Genomic DNA, 15,849 nt, shown 5'->3' on the forward strand with positions numbered 1-15,849 from the left:
GAGAGAGAGAGAGAGAGAGAGAGAGAGAGAGAGAGAGAGAGAGAGATGGTAGTAGCCCTGGGGTACATCTGCACATAGGAATGGAACATAGATAAATTATCCTGCAAAGAGGACGAGAAATGAGTGGGAAGTGTGAAAGTGGAGACAGTATTTTTTTTCCCCAGGAGTTTGACTATGAAAAAAAAAGAGAGACATATAAAGCAATAGCTATAGGAATGCTTGCTGTAGAGGAGTCTGGGATTCAACCCAAACCTTTCAAGAGAGTAGCAGTGATTGGAGGAACTATGAAAATCTCTTTCAGAGAGATCCTGGTCCCACCCTGGTCCTCCCTCACTCTCCCTGTCTCTCATCACTTAGAAGATAATCACTGCATTGCACTCATTACAACATGAGAACCATAAGGCATAAAAAATCATAAGTCCAAGTCCCTAACTTCACAGAGGAAGGAAATGTAATTTCTTCAGATTATGTAAGGAGTGAGGAGGAGGAAGATGAGGAATATTTGGCCAATCCTGTCTGATGGAACCTCAAGCTATCTTGCAATTCAGGATTAAAGTTAAGGATAGCAAGTTTGTGAGTATGAATATAAGAGCTTGATTCTTCCCAATATCTCTCACCCTGACCTGATCACTATCATTTGTTCACCTGGTGCCCTTCTCTTGGAATGACCTTCCAGACAGCTCTATTCTTCCAATTCTCCCCTTCAGCTCAAATATCATCTCTATGAAGCCCTACCTCATCCCCCACCAGAAATGATCTCTCCCTCCTAGAAACTACCATGACATTTTTTTACTTTCCCATTTCACTTTATCACTTTTTGTGTTAATTTCATTCATTAATGAGTGAATGAATCAATAGATTTTTCTTCTGCTATAAAGTAAGGTCTTTATTAAATAGTCTCTCTGCTCTATGTTCTTTCCCAAGCAGTGTAAGGATTTGCTAAATAAGGTTGGTCATTTATTCATTCATTCAACAAGCATTTATTAATAACAATATATGCCAAATTCTGTGCTAAGTGTCTGAATATAATGACAAAAAATAAAAGTGACCTCCTGGCCTCAACAAGCTTACATTCTATTAAATCCTCAGACAAGCTGCCTCCAGGGGTCTCAGGGTGATCAATTTGCTGTCCTGGAAAATGTTTTCTTTGCCTTAAACATTGCACATTCTTGTTCAAGTCAGTTTTGGTCACTTGCTTCTTTTCTTTCACTGCTCATCCTTTTTCAAGGAATGAAGAAGTGAATGAGTATCGGGGAAGGGTAATAGAATACGTACCAAAGAGGTTTGCCACAATGTTCACTTTCCCATCATGGTAGTTATACAAGATGAATTTGGCATATTCATTTGGCTTAGAGCTTTCATAGTAGACATCATTAGTTCCATAATCTGTGAAATCAGGAGAGGGTAGAGATTAAAATTTCTGATGCTGCAAGAACTAGGGAAAAAACTTGATATCTATCTATAGTTGCATGCTAGGTAAAGGAATATCTCAGCCATCTCTGAAATTCCAAACAAACTATGGTTTTGTTCACAAACCTTTTTCAAGGTATACCTCCCGTCACCTGAGCCTTCCTGAGTCACAGAATGGTAGAGATGAAAGGGACATTGGGAGGCCATGTAGTCCAGGTATATCACTTTATAGATGGGGAAATTGAAGCTCAGAAAGGCAAAAGGACTTGTGCAAGGTCACACAATGATTTAGTTCCCATTTTAATCCTATCAAGGCTTATCTGACCTCTACAGCTATCAGAGGGACAGGAGTGGGAATGAAGGACAGCATTAGTTTGTATACTCTGGTTAATCAATGGGTCCATTAATTCATTTCAGTGAATAAAACTGAACTTTTCTTGTTTACACTTACAGTTCAATTTAAAATGATGTGCTTCCTTAGTCTTGAAAGCAGTAAGAGATAATGGAATGCATTGACCATTTTTCCTGGAAATAAAGATTAGTATTATATTAACACTTCAACTTTGCATAGTGAATTTTGTTTTCAAAATCTAATCCAGAAACCTCAGATTTGTCTCCAAAATTTACTAAAATTGTTTTCAGTCCATTTTTGTTGTTAATGTTTAGTCATTTCAGTCACATCTGACTCTTTGTGATTCATTTTGAGGTTCTCTTGACAAAGATACTGCAGTGGTTTTTTATTTCCTTCTCCACCTCATTTTACAGATGAGGAAACTGAGGCAAAAAGGGTTAAGTTACTTGCCCAAGGTCACACAGCTTATGTCTGAGGCCAGATTTGAACTCAGGTCTTCCTAACTCCAGGCCTGGCACTGTATCCAGTGAACTACCTATGTGCCTTCATCATTAATATAAAATTATAAACAATGAAGTCTCCTGAGTAACTTCTAATTGCTCAAAAAGAAACTATACTCACCATTTTAAAAATTGGTAAGAATATATTTTATTAAATTCTTATTTTCTGAAAATCTGTGATCAGTATATAGAATATATGTACCAGTTAAGTAAAATATTCATGCAAAAAGACTGCATAAGCAGATTTTGGGATATTGACTTTATTTGTGAAAAAACAGTCCCCAGGTGAACACTGTCAGAAGTCAGAAGATCTGGCTTTGAACCTCACTGTCAGTCAATCAACAAGTATTTATTAAGCACACTCTATGTTCCAGACACTTTGAAAAACACTGGGATGAAAAGAAAATTGTCTCTCCTTTCCCCAAAAAAGTGACCTTGAGCAAGTCACTTTATTCCTCTGAGATTCGGTGTTCTCACTTATACAATGGGGATAATAATCACCTGTGTAATTATGGAAAGAATTTTCTGTAAACTTGAAAGCACTGTGTAAATAGGAAATGATGTCATGACTATCTCGTTTCATCTCCACAACATCTAGAAAAGATGAGTAGAGTAATAATAATAGCATAGTCCCCATTTAAAAGATATAATTGAAACACAGACTTGAAAAGACACAGTCATTTAAGCACTAACAGTCAGTGAATGAATAAAGAATAGGACTCAGGTCAGGGTTTTCTCTTCTATGATTTTCTTCCTAGCAAAAAGTCTGGAATCAAGAGTCTGGGAGGACTGATGTAATCACACATTCCTTTTTGATGTCAATAAAGCATTCCAGGCATTTCAGACCTTATGGATGAAAGATGATTCTGTTGCTATTGTCTGGTATGACATCAATGTGTCCTAGTGACATTTGCTTCTCTCCTCTATCTCTCCTGTCTGTTCTCTCAGGAGAGCTATATCTGTGAACCTATCCTGTCTCCAAATTATGATGGATGACTCAGCAGTGATTTAGGGAGGGTGGGGGAGAAAGAAAGAATTGTCTCCACTAGCTTGTAGTTCAAAAGACCTCATTTGCAATCAATATTGCCCTTCCCTTGCACACACACTTCAAGTCTGTGTTATGCCTTTTATCAATCAATCCCAAAATATTTACTAAGTGTCTATTATGTACCAAGCACTGTTCTAGAAACTGGGAATACAAATAAGAATGAAATAATTCCTTTTTGAAAAGAGCTTACATTAGTATTGTTTCCCTTCCAAAGTGGCCTTTCATGTTTACGAGACTAACTTTACCATGGAAGTTTCATCACTGACTGATACCTAGGACAAGCAAGCTCAGCCTGTATTGGGAGATAGAGTCCAGCGCTGTGGCCCAGAAGTCTGTTACTTCCCCCAGCTAACACGAGCAGCACTTACCTTGTTAAAAAGTATCCATGCAAGTTTCCATGCTGTACGGTGATATTTTGGATAAAATATCTAAAGGGACCTTCCTCCTCAATCAGAGATCTGTTACTTGAGGCCAATACAACAGTGTGCCAGTGTCTAGAAAGCTGTGGGGAAAGGTCTGAATGAGAATGGAAGCAAACACCCTGATCACAAGATCATGGGATTTTGGACCTGGAATGAACTTTAGCCCAAACCCTTCATTCTATCACTGAAGAAATTGAGATTCCCTACCTCAATTCTGCCTTAGTGTATATATTTTCACCACGGAAAAGCAGAAAGAGTGTTAGAATCAGTGTTAGGAGATTTGAGTACCAGTTCTGGCTTTAACACTACTTAGCTGTGTGACCTTTGGCAATTTATTTGATTTTTCACTGCCAGTCATTATATATCTTGCCTTTAGATACAACTAACCAATTAGTTTTCTTTAAAAAAAAATTGGAGGGGAAAAGAGACGTAAAATTTTCATAAGGAGTAGGGAGCATCCTTATTGGGATCTTAACAGAGACATTCACTTATAAAACACTTGGAATAAACTTGGGTCCTTTCTCTGACTCTAATCAGTAAGGCCACCTGGGGAAATCCTCTTCCCCTCTTCTCTGACTGGGTCTGAGATCACTCTCCAAACCATGACAGAATCCATGTGGCATTCAAAAGCAGCTCAAATGCAGAAACAAAGCCCCAAGTTAACATTAGCATTCTATTGACAAAATCATTTTAAATGGCAGCTCAGTGAAAGAAAACCTCCAGGCTCCATGCCTTGGAGTGCCTGGCTCTTCTATGATATTTTCTAAGATCTATCAGCTCATTTTCTATGACAATAAGAAGCTGAGAAGATAGATTTCAATCAAGATCCCTGGGATTAGGTTTGTCTTTTGAAAGAACTGCATAATGGAATCTCAGGATTTTAGAACTACAGGGTCTTCAGAGGTTGCCTGGTCTATCCCCTTCATTTGACAAGTACAGAAAGCTCTCATATGGAATTATATGGTCAGGAACGAGAGGCTGAAACATTTCTCCTTACTCTTTTTTGAAGGATATACAAGTCACAGGCAAATATATATACATACAATCTTGCATCATTTCAGATTCTCAGATTTGCAGACAGCACAACTATTGGGAAGGACAGCTTTGAGTCAGAATACCTTGTAGAACTGTTGTGAGAATCAAATGAGATAATATCTATAAAATCCTTTGTAAACCTTAAAATGCCATATTTGTTGTTGTTGTTGTTGTTCAGTTATTTCAGTTATGTCCGACTCTGTGACCCCATTTGGGGTTTTCTTGGCAAAGATACTGGAGTGACTTGCCATTTCCTTCTCCAGCTCATTTTACAGATGAGAAAACTGAGGCAAACAAGGTTAAGTGACTTGCCCAGGGTTATACAGCTAGTAAGTATCTGAGGCCAGATTTGAATTGAGGAAGATGAGCCTTCCTGATTCCAAGTCTGACACTCTATCTATCGTATCACCTACCTACCCCTAAAATGCTAGCTATTAGAAGAGATACATTCACATATCTTTTCTATCTTGCCCAAAGTCCTGGTTCCGCCAGTCCTGTTGGGCAAAGAGAGGTTCTGTTCTCCTTGTCTGTTATTCCTGACCCCGCTTCCCCTCCCAACCCATTGCACCCCACCTACCTGCACCCATTTTTGTTCCTTTTCATCTGACAGGTCTTCCTCTGATCTGCTATACTCAGGTTGGAGGCCACAGACCAGGGCCAAGCCCATACTCAGCAGCAGAAGCTTCATCTTTCTGGGGATAGTCTCTCTGGGCCTGTAGTAGAAGCTGAAAATGTGAGAATGAATCTGGTGAATGTTCTGAGTTCCTAGGTCACTTCCTTTTATTCTCCTTCGTGGGCCTTAGTTCTTGTGATGCAGTGGCACTACAGTAACTCCTCCTACTACACTGAATAATACTTCATTCAGAGTCTTTCACCAATAATTATCACCACCCAATTATCCCAAGAACATCTCAGAAATTTTTACATTTCTGAAATGTGAATTTCTAAGAACAACCAGTGTTACATAGGACTAACTTCCTGGAATCAACTCTAGAACTGCCATGAGCCCAGATAATCCACTTTCTGTGTTTTGTCCCTTGGAAGTTCAGTGATATAATAGTCACTTATTTTTCCCATAAGTATGTGAGCTCCTTGGGTGCAGGGGCTATTTTTGCCTTTCTCTCTATTCGGTCACAGCCTAAACATAGTAAGCCTTAATAAATGCTGATTGACTACAAAACCCTGTTCTAGGCAATTTGAGAGGACTGATCAAAGAAGGATGAGTTCCCTCTGTGAGGCAGCTGATAGTCTATTTGTATGATTTCATCAAACATGTATTAAATGCTTTCTACTCACACAGTACTTGGTAACATGCAAATTTCAGATAAGTCTTGATAATACATGTCTTCATTGAGTTGACAGTCTGGTACACAAGAATGCGTTCTAAGTCAATTTTTTTTTTTTAGGCAATTGGGGTTAAGTTACTTGCCCAGGGTCACACTGCTAGTAAGTGTCAAGTGTTTGGTCTGAGGCTGGATTTGAACTCAGGTGCTCCTGACTTCAGGGCTGGTGCTCTATCCACTGACAATTTTTTTTTTTTGGTCTGGATCTATGATCTCAGAGGTGATGAAAACAGTCAGAGATGAAACTTTGTTTACCAAGGCAAATATTTTGCAATTTAAAATCACAACGAATTACTAGACCCTGAAAATACTGTTAAATGGGGAAGACGTGAGTTCCTCTGAAGCCACAGCAGCCTCTGCTGCTCCCAGCTGTCAGTAATTTCCAGGGCTTGTTTCAGTGTTGGCCTATTTCACTGACATTGGTAAGCTAGGACACACAGCTGGAGAAATTAGGCCATATGTATCAAGGAAGAATAGAAAGTCTGATTGAGCAAGTACAAGATTGTTTGTTTTGAAGGAATAATTCAGGAGCTGATAGAGAGGACAGCAATGCTCTACTTACTGTTCTATAGTAAGAAGGAGAGGAGGAAAAGAATAGGCATTCATATAGTACCTGGGCAGCTAGGAATCAAGAAGACCTGAGTTCAAGTTCAGATCCAGACACTTGCTAGCTGTGTGCCATTGGGTATATCACTTAACCCTGTTTGCCTCAATTTCCCCATCTGTAAAATGAGCTGGAGAAGGAAATGCAAACCACTCCCATATATTTGCAAAGAAAATTCCAAATGGGGTCACAAAGAGTCAGACAAAACTGAACAACATGGCTTCTACTATATTTAGCACACATTGTACTAAATGCTTTTTTAAATGCTTGTTTTATTCTATAAATTAAAATGAATAAATTTAAACTTTAAAAAAATGAATATTTCATTTGATCTTCACAAAAACCCTGGGAGCTAGGAGTTATTATCCTATAATTATAGTTATAGTTGAGAAAACTGAGGCAAACAGAGATTGTGACTGGACCAGAATCACACAACTAGAAAATATCTGAAGCCAGATTTAAACTCAGGCCTTCTTGACAAAAGGCCCAGCATTCTATCCACTGTGCCACTTGCAATGTTTAAAAAATATGGACTACTTCCTGAATATGCATCAAGAGACAAAATAGTGTCAATATTGTTGGATGCATCATGAGAGAATCTAGTTGCTTGGGAGCCCCAGTGAGATGTGAGAGAGACTGTGAGCATGAAGAGTTTAATACAGGGTGAAATAATAGATTAATAGAGGGAATTAATGCAAGGGGAACATCCCCCATCCTAAATTTTGAAAGCTATGAGACTGTATCTTGACTCTGGGCACTAATGCTATGGATAGATACATAGGTAACTATAGATATATTTGATAATTGGATAGTTAGATAACTAGATATAGTAGAAACTATAGTAGATAAGGGGATCAATGATAAAAGCCCAACATGTCTGACCTTGACAAATGTCTAATTCCCACCATGCTTACCCTTTGTTCTCCAGAGTTTGGAGAGAGATTTCATAGCATATACCAAAGAGCTTCCATGTCTTCCACCTTCGCCTCCAAACTCCACACTGATTATAGCCTTCTGTAATCACAAGCTATTAGAAAGCAGGTCTGTATCATGCAAGCTGATACTTCTCCTGTGAGTAGCTAGCAAACTTTCCTGCTCCCCTAATTCCTGTGGTCCACAGTCACCACCTCCACAAATGAACATAAATTTTCTAATAATTGCGTCCAAACCTCTTCTTCCCTGCTATTCCACTGTGCCTCATACACACACACACACACACACACACACACACACACACACACACACACATACCTCATTGTTATCACACTCTGTCCCTCTTCTTACATGCGGGGAAACTTAGCACCCCTATATTGTATCCTTGATTAATAGGCATAAGTAGGCAAATTTTGTCAAGGGAGAAGTAAGTAGTCATGGCCAGAGCAGGCCATCTGATTTGTCTTCAAACATGGTTTAGTAGAACAAATGTGGTGACCTGGAATGCATTACTCAATTAAGCAAGGCAGAACCTTAACTTACTGGGAGAGGAAACTCACTCCAACACTTCCCCCTCCCAATTAGGAAGTACATCTTCCTGTAAATCCACACCCCTCCTGGTAAGTTAATGCCCTGGGGACAAGCACTATTTGCCCAGTGCTTAACATCTCTCTCTCTCTCTCTCTCTCTCTCTCTCTCTCTCTCTCTCTCTCTCTCTCTCTCTCTCTCCCTTTCTCTCTCTCTCTCTCTCTTTCTTCCTCTCTCCCTCCCTCTCTCTCTCTCTCCCTCTCTCTGTCTCTCTCTCTCCCCCCCACCCCCTTTCATATTCCCATATCCCTATAGTGACTGGTGTGAATAAATCATTTCAACTCTCAAGACTCAATATTCTTCATGATAAAATGGGGATGATAATGGAGATGATAATTCTTGCACTACCTGTCTCATAAAATCTTTGAGGAAAAAGTGCTCTGTAAGCCTGAAAGTGCTATATAAACATGGACTATTATTATTATTATTAGTTCATTTTGTCCTCACAGCATCCAAAGAAGGTGAATAGAGCAGATACTATTGTCCAAAAATGAATAAGTATAACTAAGAAAAAAGTGTTAAGTGACTTGATTAGAGTCACATAGACAATTACTGAGAAGATAAAGACTAAACCTAAGTCCAGAGTTTCCTCTATGATTCTCTCCCTGACAAGGTGTTCAAGGACACTGACTTATTGATACCTTCTTTTTTGATGTGGATAAAACCTGCCAAGGATTTCTGGTCCCGCTGAAGAGCTATGAATCCCTTGTTATTGATGTGCTTATATCATGAGCAATCAATATCAGATTGGAATATACTTCTCTCACTTCTCCTTTACTCTTCTTTACATCTCAGGTTGTCAAGCACTCTCATTGCCTTATTATGGTTTTAATTTTCCCCTATCATAGTATTGACCCTGTGGTTAGCCAGTTCAAACTATAGTGTCCTGCACCCTGAATTTCTTGCTACCATGTTTTTCTATTTTGTGGCATATGTATATTTTTGTATACATGTACATATGTAGACACAGTTATACAAAGTAATTTGGAGAGAGAAGTAAAGAATGTGTTTATGCCTTCTCTCTTTCCTCTCGGGCCAGACAGTGGCAGCATGGAAAAGTGCCATGGTCTTCATACTGCTAGAAAGCTCCAAAGCCACAGGAGAGACCAAAAGTGGCATGGCAAACAATATAAGAAAGCTCATTTGGGCACTGCCTTGAAGGCCAACCCATTTAGAAGAGCATCTCACGCAAAAGGGATTGTCTTGGAAAAAGTTGGTGTAGAAGCCAAGCAGCCCAATTCTACCATCAGGAAGTGTGTGAGAGTCCAGCTGATTAAGAATGGCAAAAAAAAAATCACTGCCTTTGTTCCCAATGATGGCTGCTTGAACTTCATTGAGGAAAATGATGAAGTTTTGGTTGCTGGATTTGGTCGAAACGGTCATGCTGTTGGTGATACTCCTGGAGTCTGATTCAAGGTTGTAAAAGTTGCAAATGTTTCTCTTCTGGCCTTGTACAAAGGCAAGAAGGAGAGACCAAGATCATAAAAATTGTATGATGTCTTTGTCATAGTAAAAAATTTTCATGTTAAAAAAAAAGAATGTGTTTATAACTAGGGATATGAACAAATGCCTTATGGAGGAAATTATGACTAATGTACGCTTTAAAGAAAAGGGTAGGGCTCCTACAAGGAAAACAGGAAAATTCTGAAAACACTCCTGATATAGAGGAACAACTGTCAAAATGTAACCAGGGATTCAAGCCTGGTGTATTTGTATAAAACTCTTATCATTTGTATAAAACATGGAAAGATTTGCACAGAATAATAGACATCAAAATGAGTAGAACCAAAAGAACATTGTATACAGTAATAGCAATATTGTTTTAAGAATGACTGAATGAGTAAGTTATTTTGTCTATTATAAATACCCAAATTAACTATAAAGGACATATGAAGAAAGACACTATCTAAATCAAAAGAAAGAACTGATAAATAGAAGAATGTATAGAATGATTTTATATATATGGGGGTGTGTGCTTGTGTATGTGTGTGTGTGTATGCACACCTATTTGTGCCTCACAGTAGCCATCTCTGGGGGTGGGGAACAAGGAAGAAAAAAAGAAAAAAATTTACATGATAATTTTGTATATTTGAAAGGAATAGCAAGTTGTGCATAGTAGATTTGGAGTTTCATGTATGATTGTCTTTTTGATTGTACTATGTTGTGAAAATTCTTGTTTTATTCCATAAATTAAAAATAAAATTAAAAAAAAATACAAAAACTCTTATCATTGGTATAGAGCATACTGTCATGATGCTACATGACTTCATAAGGGATAAAGTTGTGAGAGGTCAGGAGAATAGGGATGTCCTGGCTTTCAGCTTTGGGACACCATGATGCAATTCCAGCTTCTCTTCAGAAAAAGGCTCCTGAATAGAGAGAAAGACTTTGAGAAGGAGCAGCAGAGTTGCTGGTTCCTTGATATATTCGTGACGTCTAGCTCACCACATTAGAGAATCTGGGTAATTTCTCCTTGCTCCTGTTTTAAGAGCTTATTCTTTCTGTGTATTATAATCTGTATAACTTCTCTGATTTTTTTAAATAGCTTGGATAAGCGAGTTTATCTACTGTTCAATATTTGTGGTGGTCTTTGTATAACTAGCATTTGGTGGGAAGGGAGCCAAGCCTTTAGATATAACTTGTAGTATTCCCTCCCCACTGAGACACAGCAACAAGGAAAGTGGCTTGAACCTAAAAAAAATCATATCCACTAGAGACAAGACTATAATTATTAGGGGAATACATAGACATAGTTCTAGTGCAGTGCTTACTGTTTGAAGAAAGCAGAATAGACCAGCCTCATGATTTGAATCATCTGCTTCCATCCAGGAAGGAATCAAAGTCTCTCTTTGAGAAAATTCAGTAAGATTCTAGAGATATCTATTCCTGCTTCCCTGTGAGCCACATTTAGAGAAACCTATGAGGGTGTACACATAACCTACATGGGCCACACTGATATATGCACACCCTACACAAAGTCATGGTAGTTGAAGGATATTTTGTATAGAGAACAGCTAACAGGCCAATTTGACTGAAATGGAGAGTATGTGATGGCAAATTCTACAAAATAAAAATGGCTGGAGCCAGACTGTCAAAGGAGTGTATGTTTTAAATGGCAATCTATACAGGAGCCCTATATTTTATATTTCTGGTTGCCACTGAAAATTCTTGGGAGGGCTGGGCGCAGTGATGCGGTCAGAGTTGTGTGTGTGTGCAAGTGTGTGTGTGTGTGTTTAAATATAATTTGGGCAGTTTTTATAAAGGATGGATGGAAGTAGAAAAAGACTAGAGCTAGGAAGGTCAATTGAGAACTATTGAAATAATTTAAGCAAGAGATGATAAGATCCTGTACTATGGTAGATGATATTTAGTGGAGATAATGGATCCCTCTACCGTTGTCTCACTATACTCTGTCCTTGTTTATCTTGTTAGTTCCCTTCACTTCAAATATTTATTTGAAATGATGCCTAAATCTATATTTCAGGCTGTAATCTATCTCCTGAACTCCCTTTAACCAGGCTCCTACTGGATATCACCAACTAGATGCCCTGAATACATATCAAACTCAAAATGCTCATGATGAATTCATTACATTCCATTTCTCCTTTCCCCCTAACACATTCATCCTTAAAACTTCTTTTTTTTTTCTACTGGTGACACTGCTATTTTTCAAGACACTCAGGTTCACAACCCTTAAATCACCTCTGACTTTTTCTTCTCTTTCACCTTTCATAGCCCATACATTGCCAAATTTTGTCCATACTGTTTTCACAACATATTTTATATTCTCCTTCTATAGATTTGAAAGGCATCTACATAGTTAATATTTTAACTTAAGGGAACTAATTAAACCATCAAAGGAGAGAATGTAGAGAAAGAACCATAGAGGGACCAGAACACAGCCTTGGGAGATGCCTAAACCTAATAATTTGACAAAGAAAAGTAAGTAAGAGTGATCAGGCAGTTAGGAGGAGAAATAAGGGAGATTGGTGTCATAGAAACCAAGGGAAAAAATATCTGGGAGGGATGACATTGTCAAATATTTTTTAAAAAAACTAGAGAGAGGTCAAAAAGCTTTTATTTCGTATTTCTCCTTTTCAAAAACTATACCTTTCACGTAGTCTGAACTGCAAGATATTCCATGAATTTCACATTTCATCTCCCTTGCCAAAGCTTTAGTGTGAGTCACTCTACCATGTGTGCATTGTATTCTTTCCTTGTCTTTCCCTTTCAGGACCTGAATATTTTTTTCAAGATTCAACTCAGTTGCCACTTAAACTCCCTCTGACCCTTAAGCTGTTTGTGCAAGCTATGTATTACCCACTCTTGATTTATATGTAGAATTGCTTTATCTGCTAGTAGAATGTAATTCGAGGATACATAACTTTGAAGGCAGAGAATGATTAATTTCATTTCTATTTGTTTTTTATCCTCAGCTTCTGACACAATGCCATGAGCATAGTAAGCCTTTATTAGATGTTTCCTGATGGAGGGCATGCCTCAACCTAGAAAAGATTGGTCCTAGTCACAATGCAATAAATACAGGAATTTGAAATAAATAATTTAGTTAGATTTCCATATTTCGAGATGATCACTCTGAGGGCTTTCTGTTCCTTTTCTTTTCTCTTCCTATTTATTTGTATGGAAGGACAAAAAGAATTCTAGTGTTGAAAAGCCCTACAGATCTTAGCAGTTTGTCAGAAGTTCCTAAAATGCTCCTTAAGATGTGCAATTAGACATTAAGTAGAAATTAATAAGGAATTTCTAACCCTAAATCAGAAAGTGACAAGGGAACAGGTGAATGGGAACTTGAAGTTAAAAAAAAAAACCTTCCTGCATGGAGGTTTTACTTAGATGAATGACTGCTCTGGTTGCAAAAATATCTTGACCCCTTGGTTGGAGTACTGCTATTTGAAGAGGTGGCACCTTCCTGGAAGACTCTTGATGAAGCCAGAAGCTAGAAGCTAAGTGAGGCTTCACAACATTATGCCAAGAAGAACCACACCTGGGAGTAACCAACAGCAACCCAGAACCAAAACAGTACTATCCAGCTGAAGACACTCAAGCCAATATGGACCAATTTCCAAGAGTTTATGGAGATTACATCCCTCATCTGGACAGACACACACACACACACACACACACACACACACACACACACACACCTGGCAAAGGCTACACACCATAAAAGAGCAAGAGAAAACAAGGATAATTACACAGGGGAAGTAAAGAAATACCACCAGAAGACAATAACAGGTAGAGGCAGGTGTTGCCTATTGCCACATATACCTTACCTACATGTGTTGCCTGTGTATGTATCTACTATGGGCCAGTCTACGTAATCACCCTAACCAGAAATGTTCCATTCATGTATAGCCTTTCATGTGTACTCCTTATGTTTCATTTGTGTCCCTCCACGCAAGGGGCACCAGTCACTTGGTACTATATGTTCTTTTCTTTGTGATCCCTTTCCCTAGCCCCCAAAAAATGTGTGCTTCTCCATACATGTTCCCTAGATGTACACACTCTTCCCACTAATGATGCGCACATTTGTGGAGAGTGTATACTAGATTATGTGGAGTAATGTTCTATTGCAACCTTTCTTATTATGCTCTTTCACTAAGTGCCCTTGCTTAATCCTATCTTCTTATTAACTAAGCCAGCAGTGAGAGTTTACTAGCTATGGTTTTGAGTGGGCATAGACATAATACAATGTCTAAGGGGGAATCCACTTGTAAGTGGGAAAGTGAACACATTTCTGAACTTCCTGTTGTTAATACATGGTATGAGAAAGTGTTTGAGGGAAGGAATGCAGTAGTTGGAGTGAAACTGTGCAAGTGGACTCAAAGAGCAAAACATGTCATTAGGAGTGGGTCACTGACAACTTCTTTGTGATAGGGTAGCATCAGATTGTGGAGGGCCTCAAAATATCAGACAAAGAGGTGTGAATTTATTTTACAAACCATGAAATACTTTGAGCAGAAGAGGAATGAGGAAATTATTTCAGCGGTAGTGACAAAGAAGTATGGTGGCCCCTACAACTGGGATAGTCAGAGAAAACTTATGAGTCCCAGGAAAGTCATGATTAGTGTAAAAAGACTAATGTCAGCAGACTAATTCAAAGTTGGGGAAATCATTCTCTGACACTAATTCTGGTGCTGCTGCTGCCAATATTCTCACCTGAAAGGACCTCCTGGACAATTTTTTGCTTCTCATTCCCTTTCTCTCACAAAGTGATTTCCTCATCAACCTGAAGGAATAGGCTGTTTTTAATGAAAAGATTTTGGAAGACAGCAGAATTAATCCTGGGGCAAAAAATTCTTGGGTTTCCAACAACCCCTACTTTTGGGGGTGGAGGGAGGGTCTTTTTAAATTATTTATTTATTTTTAACATTCTTTTCTTTTTAAATTTTGAGTTGCAAATTTTTTCATCATGTGCCCTTAGGAATGTTCTTGGACCATTGTATTGTTCAGAGTAGCCAAGTCTTTCACAGTTGATCATCATTACAACATTGTTGGAGCTGTGCACAATGATCTGTCAGGTCTTCTCACTTCACTTTGCATTAGTTCATATAGTTCTTGCATTACTTTTTGGAAACTTCCCCCATCGTCATTTCGCAGAACAAAGTAGAACGTTATCAAAATCATAGGCCACAACTAAATCCATCCCCCAGTGGATGAGCAGTCCCTTTATTTCCAATTCTTTGCCACCACCAAAAAGAGCTGTTATATATACTTTTGCACAAATAGGTTCTTTTCCTTTTTCTTTTATCTCTTTGGGATAAAGACCTAGTAATGGTATTGTTGGGCAAAAGAGTATGCACAGTTTTATACCCTTTTGGACCTAGTTCCAAATTGTTCTTCAGAATGGATGAACCAGTTCACTACTCTACCACCAGTTCAATACCTATTTTCCCCTCATTTCCTCCTACATTTGTCATTTCTGATAGGTATAAGGTAGTACCTCAGAGTTATTTTTTTTTAATATTTGTTTTTAAAACTTTGGGTTCCAAATTTTCTCCCTTCCTCCCTCCCCACCCACCCTCATTAAGAAGGCAAGCAATTCGATACAGGTTATACATGTGTAGTCATGCAAAACACTTCCATAGTAGTCATGTTGTGAAAAACTAACTATATTTCCCTTCATCCTAACCCACCCCCCCATTTATTCTCTTCTCTTTTGACCCTGTCCCTCCTCAGAAGTGCTTGCTTCTGATTACCCCCTCCCCCAATCTGCAATCCCCCTATCATCTTCCTGCTCTCTTGTCCCCTCCCCCCCCCATTTTCCTGTGGGGTAAGATAGATTTTCATATCCAATTGAGTATGTATGGTATTCCCTCCTTAAGCCAAATCCAATGAGAATAAGATTCACTCATTCTCTCTCACCTTCCCCTGTATCCCCTCCACTGTAAAAGCCTTTTCTTGTCTGCTTTCTGTGAAATAATTTACCCCATTCTACCTCTCCCTTTCTCCTTCTCCCAGTATAATCCTCTCTCACCCCTTAATTTTATTCTCCGGATATCACCCCTTCATCTTCAACTCACCCTGTGCCTTCTATCTATCTATCTATCTATCTATCTATCTATCTATCTATCTATCTATCTATCTATCTAT

At 38.6% G+C, this 15,849-nt stretch overlaps 1 protein-coding gene and 1 pseudogene across 1 annotated transcript in view; one reads left to right on the forward strand and one right to left on the reverse strand.

The window, feature by feature from the left end:
• The window catches only part of LOC114042409 (trichosurin), a 7,643-nt gene extending 2,188 nt beyond the window's left edge, over positions 1-5,455 (reverse strand). The window contains exons 1-4 of the mRNA XM_027861097.1: positions 5,345-5,455; positions 3,679-3,812; positions 1,862-1,935; positions 1,276-1,386 (exon numbers count right to left, since the gene is read on the reverse strand). Coding sequence (XP_027716898.1) covers positions 1,276-1,386; positions 1,862-1,935; positions 3,679-3,812; positions 5,345-5,455 — 430 coding nt within the window. The remainder of the gene's footprint in view (positions 1-1,275; positions 1,387-1,861; positions 1,936-3,678; positions 3,813-5,344) is intronic.
• Positions 5,456-9,285: 3,830 nt separating this feature from the next.
• LOC114042407 lies at positions 9,286-9,669 on the forward strand (annotated as a pseudogene).
• Positions 9,670-15,849: the final 6,180 nt, after the last annotated feature.

The sequence above is a fragment of the Vombatus ursinus genome, unplaced genomic scaffold, assembly GCF_900497805.2.
Source record: "Vombatus ursinus unplaced genomic scaffold, bare-nosed wombat genome assembly UNPS02014448.1, whole genome shotgun sequence".
In the NCBI taxonomy this organism is placed as follows: domain Eukaryota; kingdom Metazoa; phylum Chordata; class Mammalia; order Diprotodontia; family Vombatidae; genus Vombatus; species Vombatus ursinus.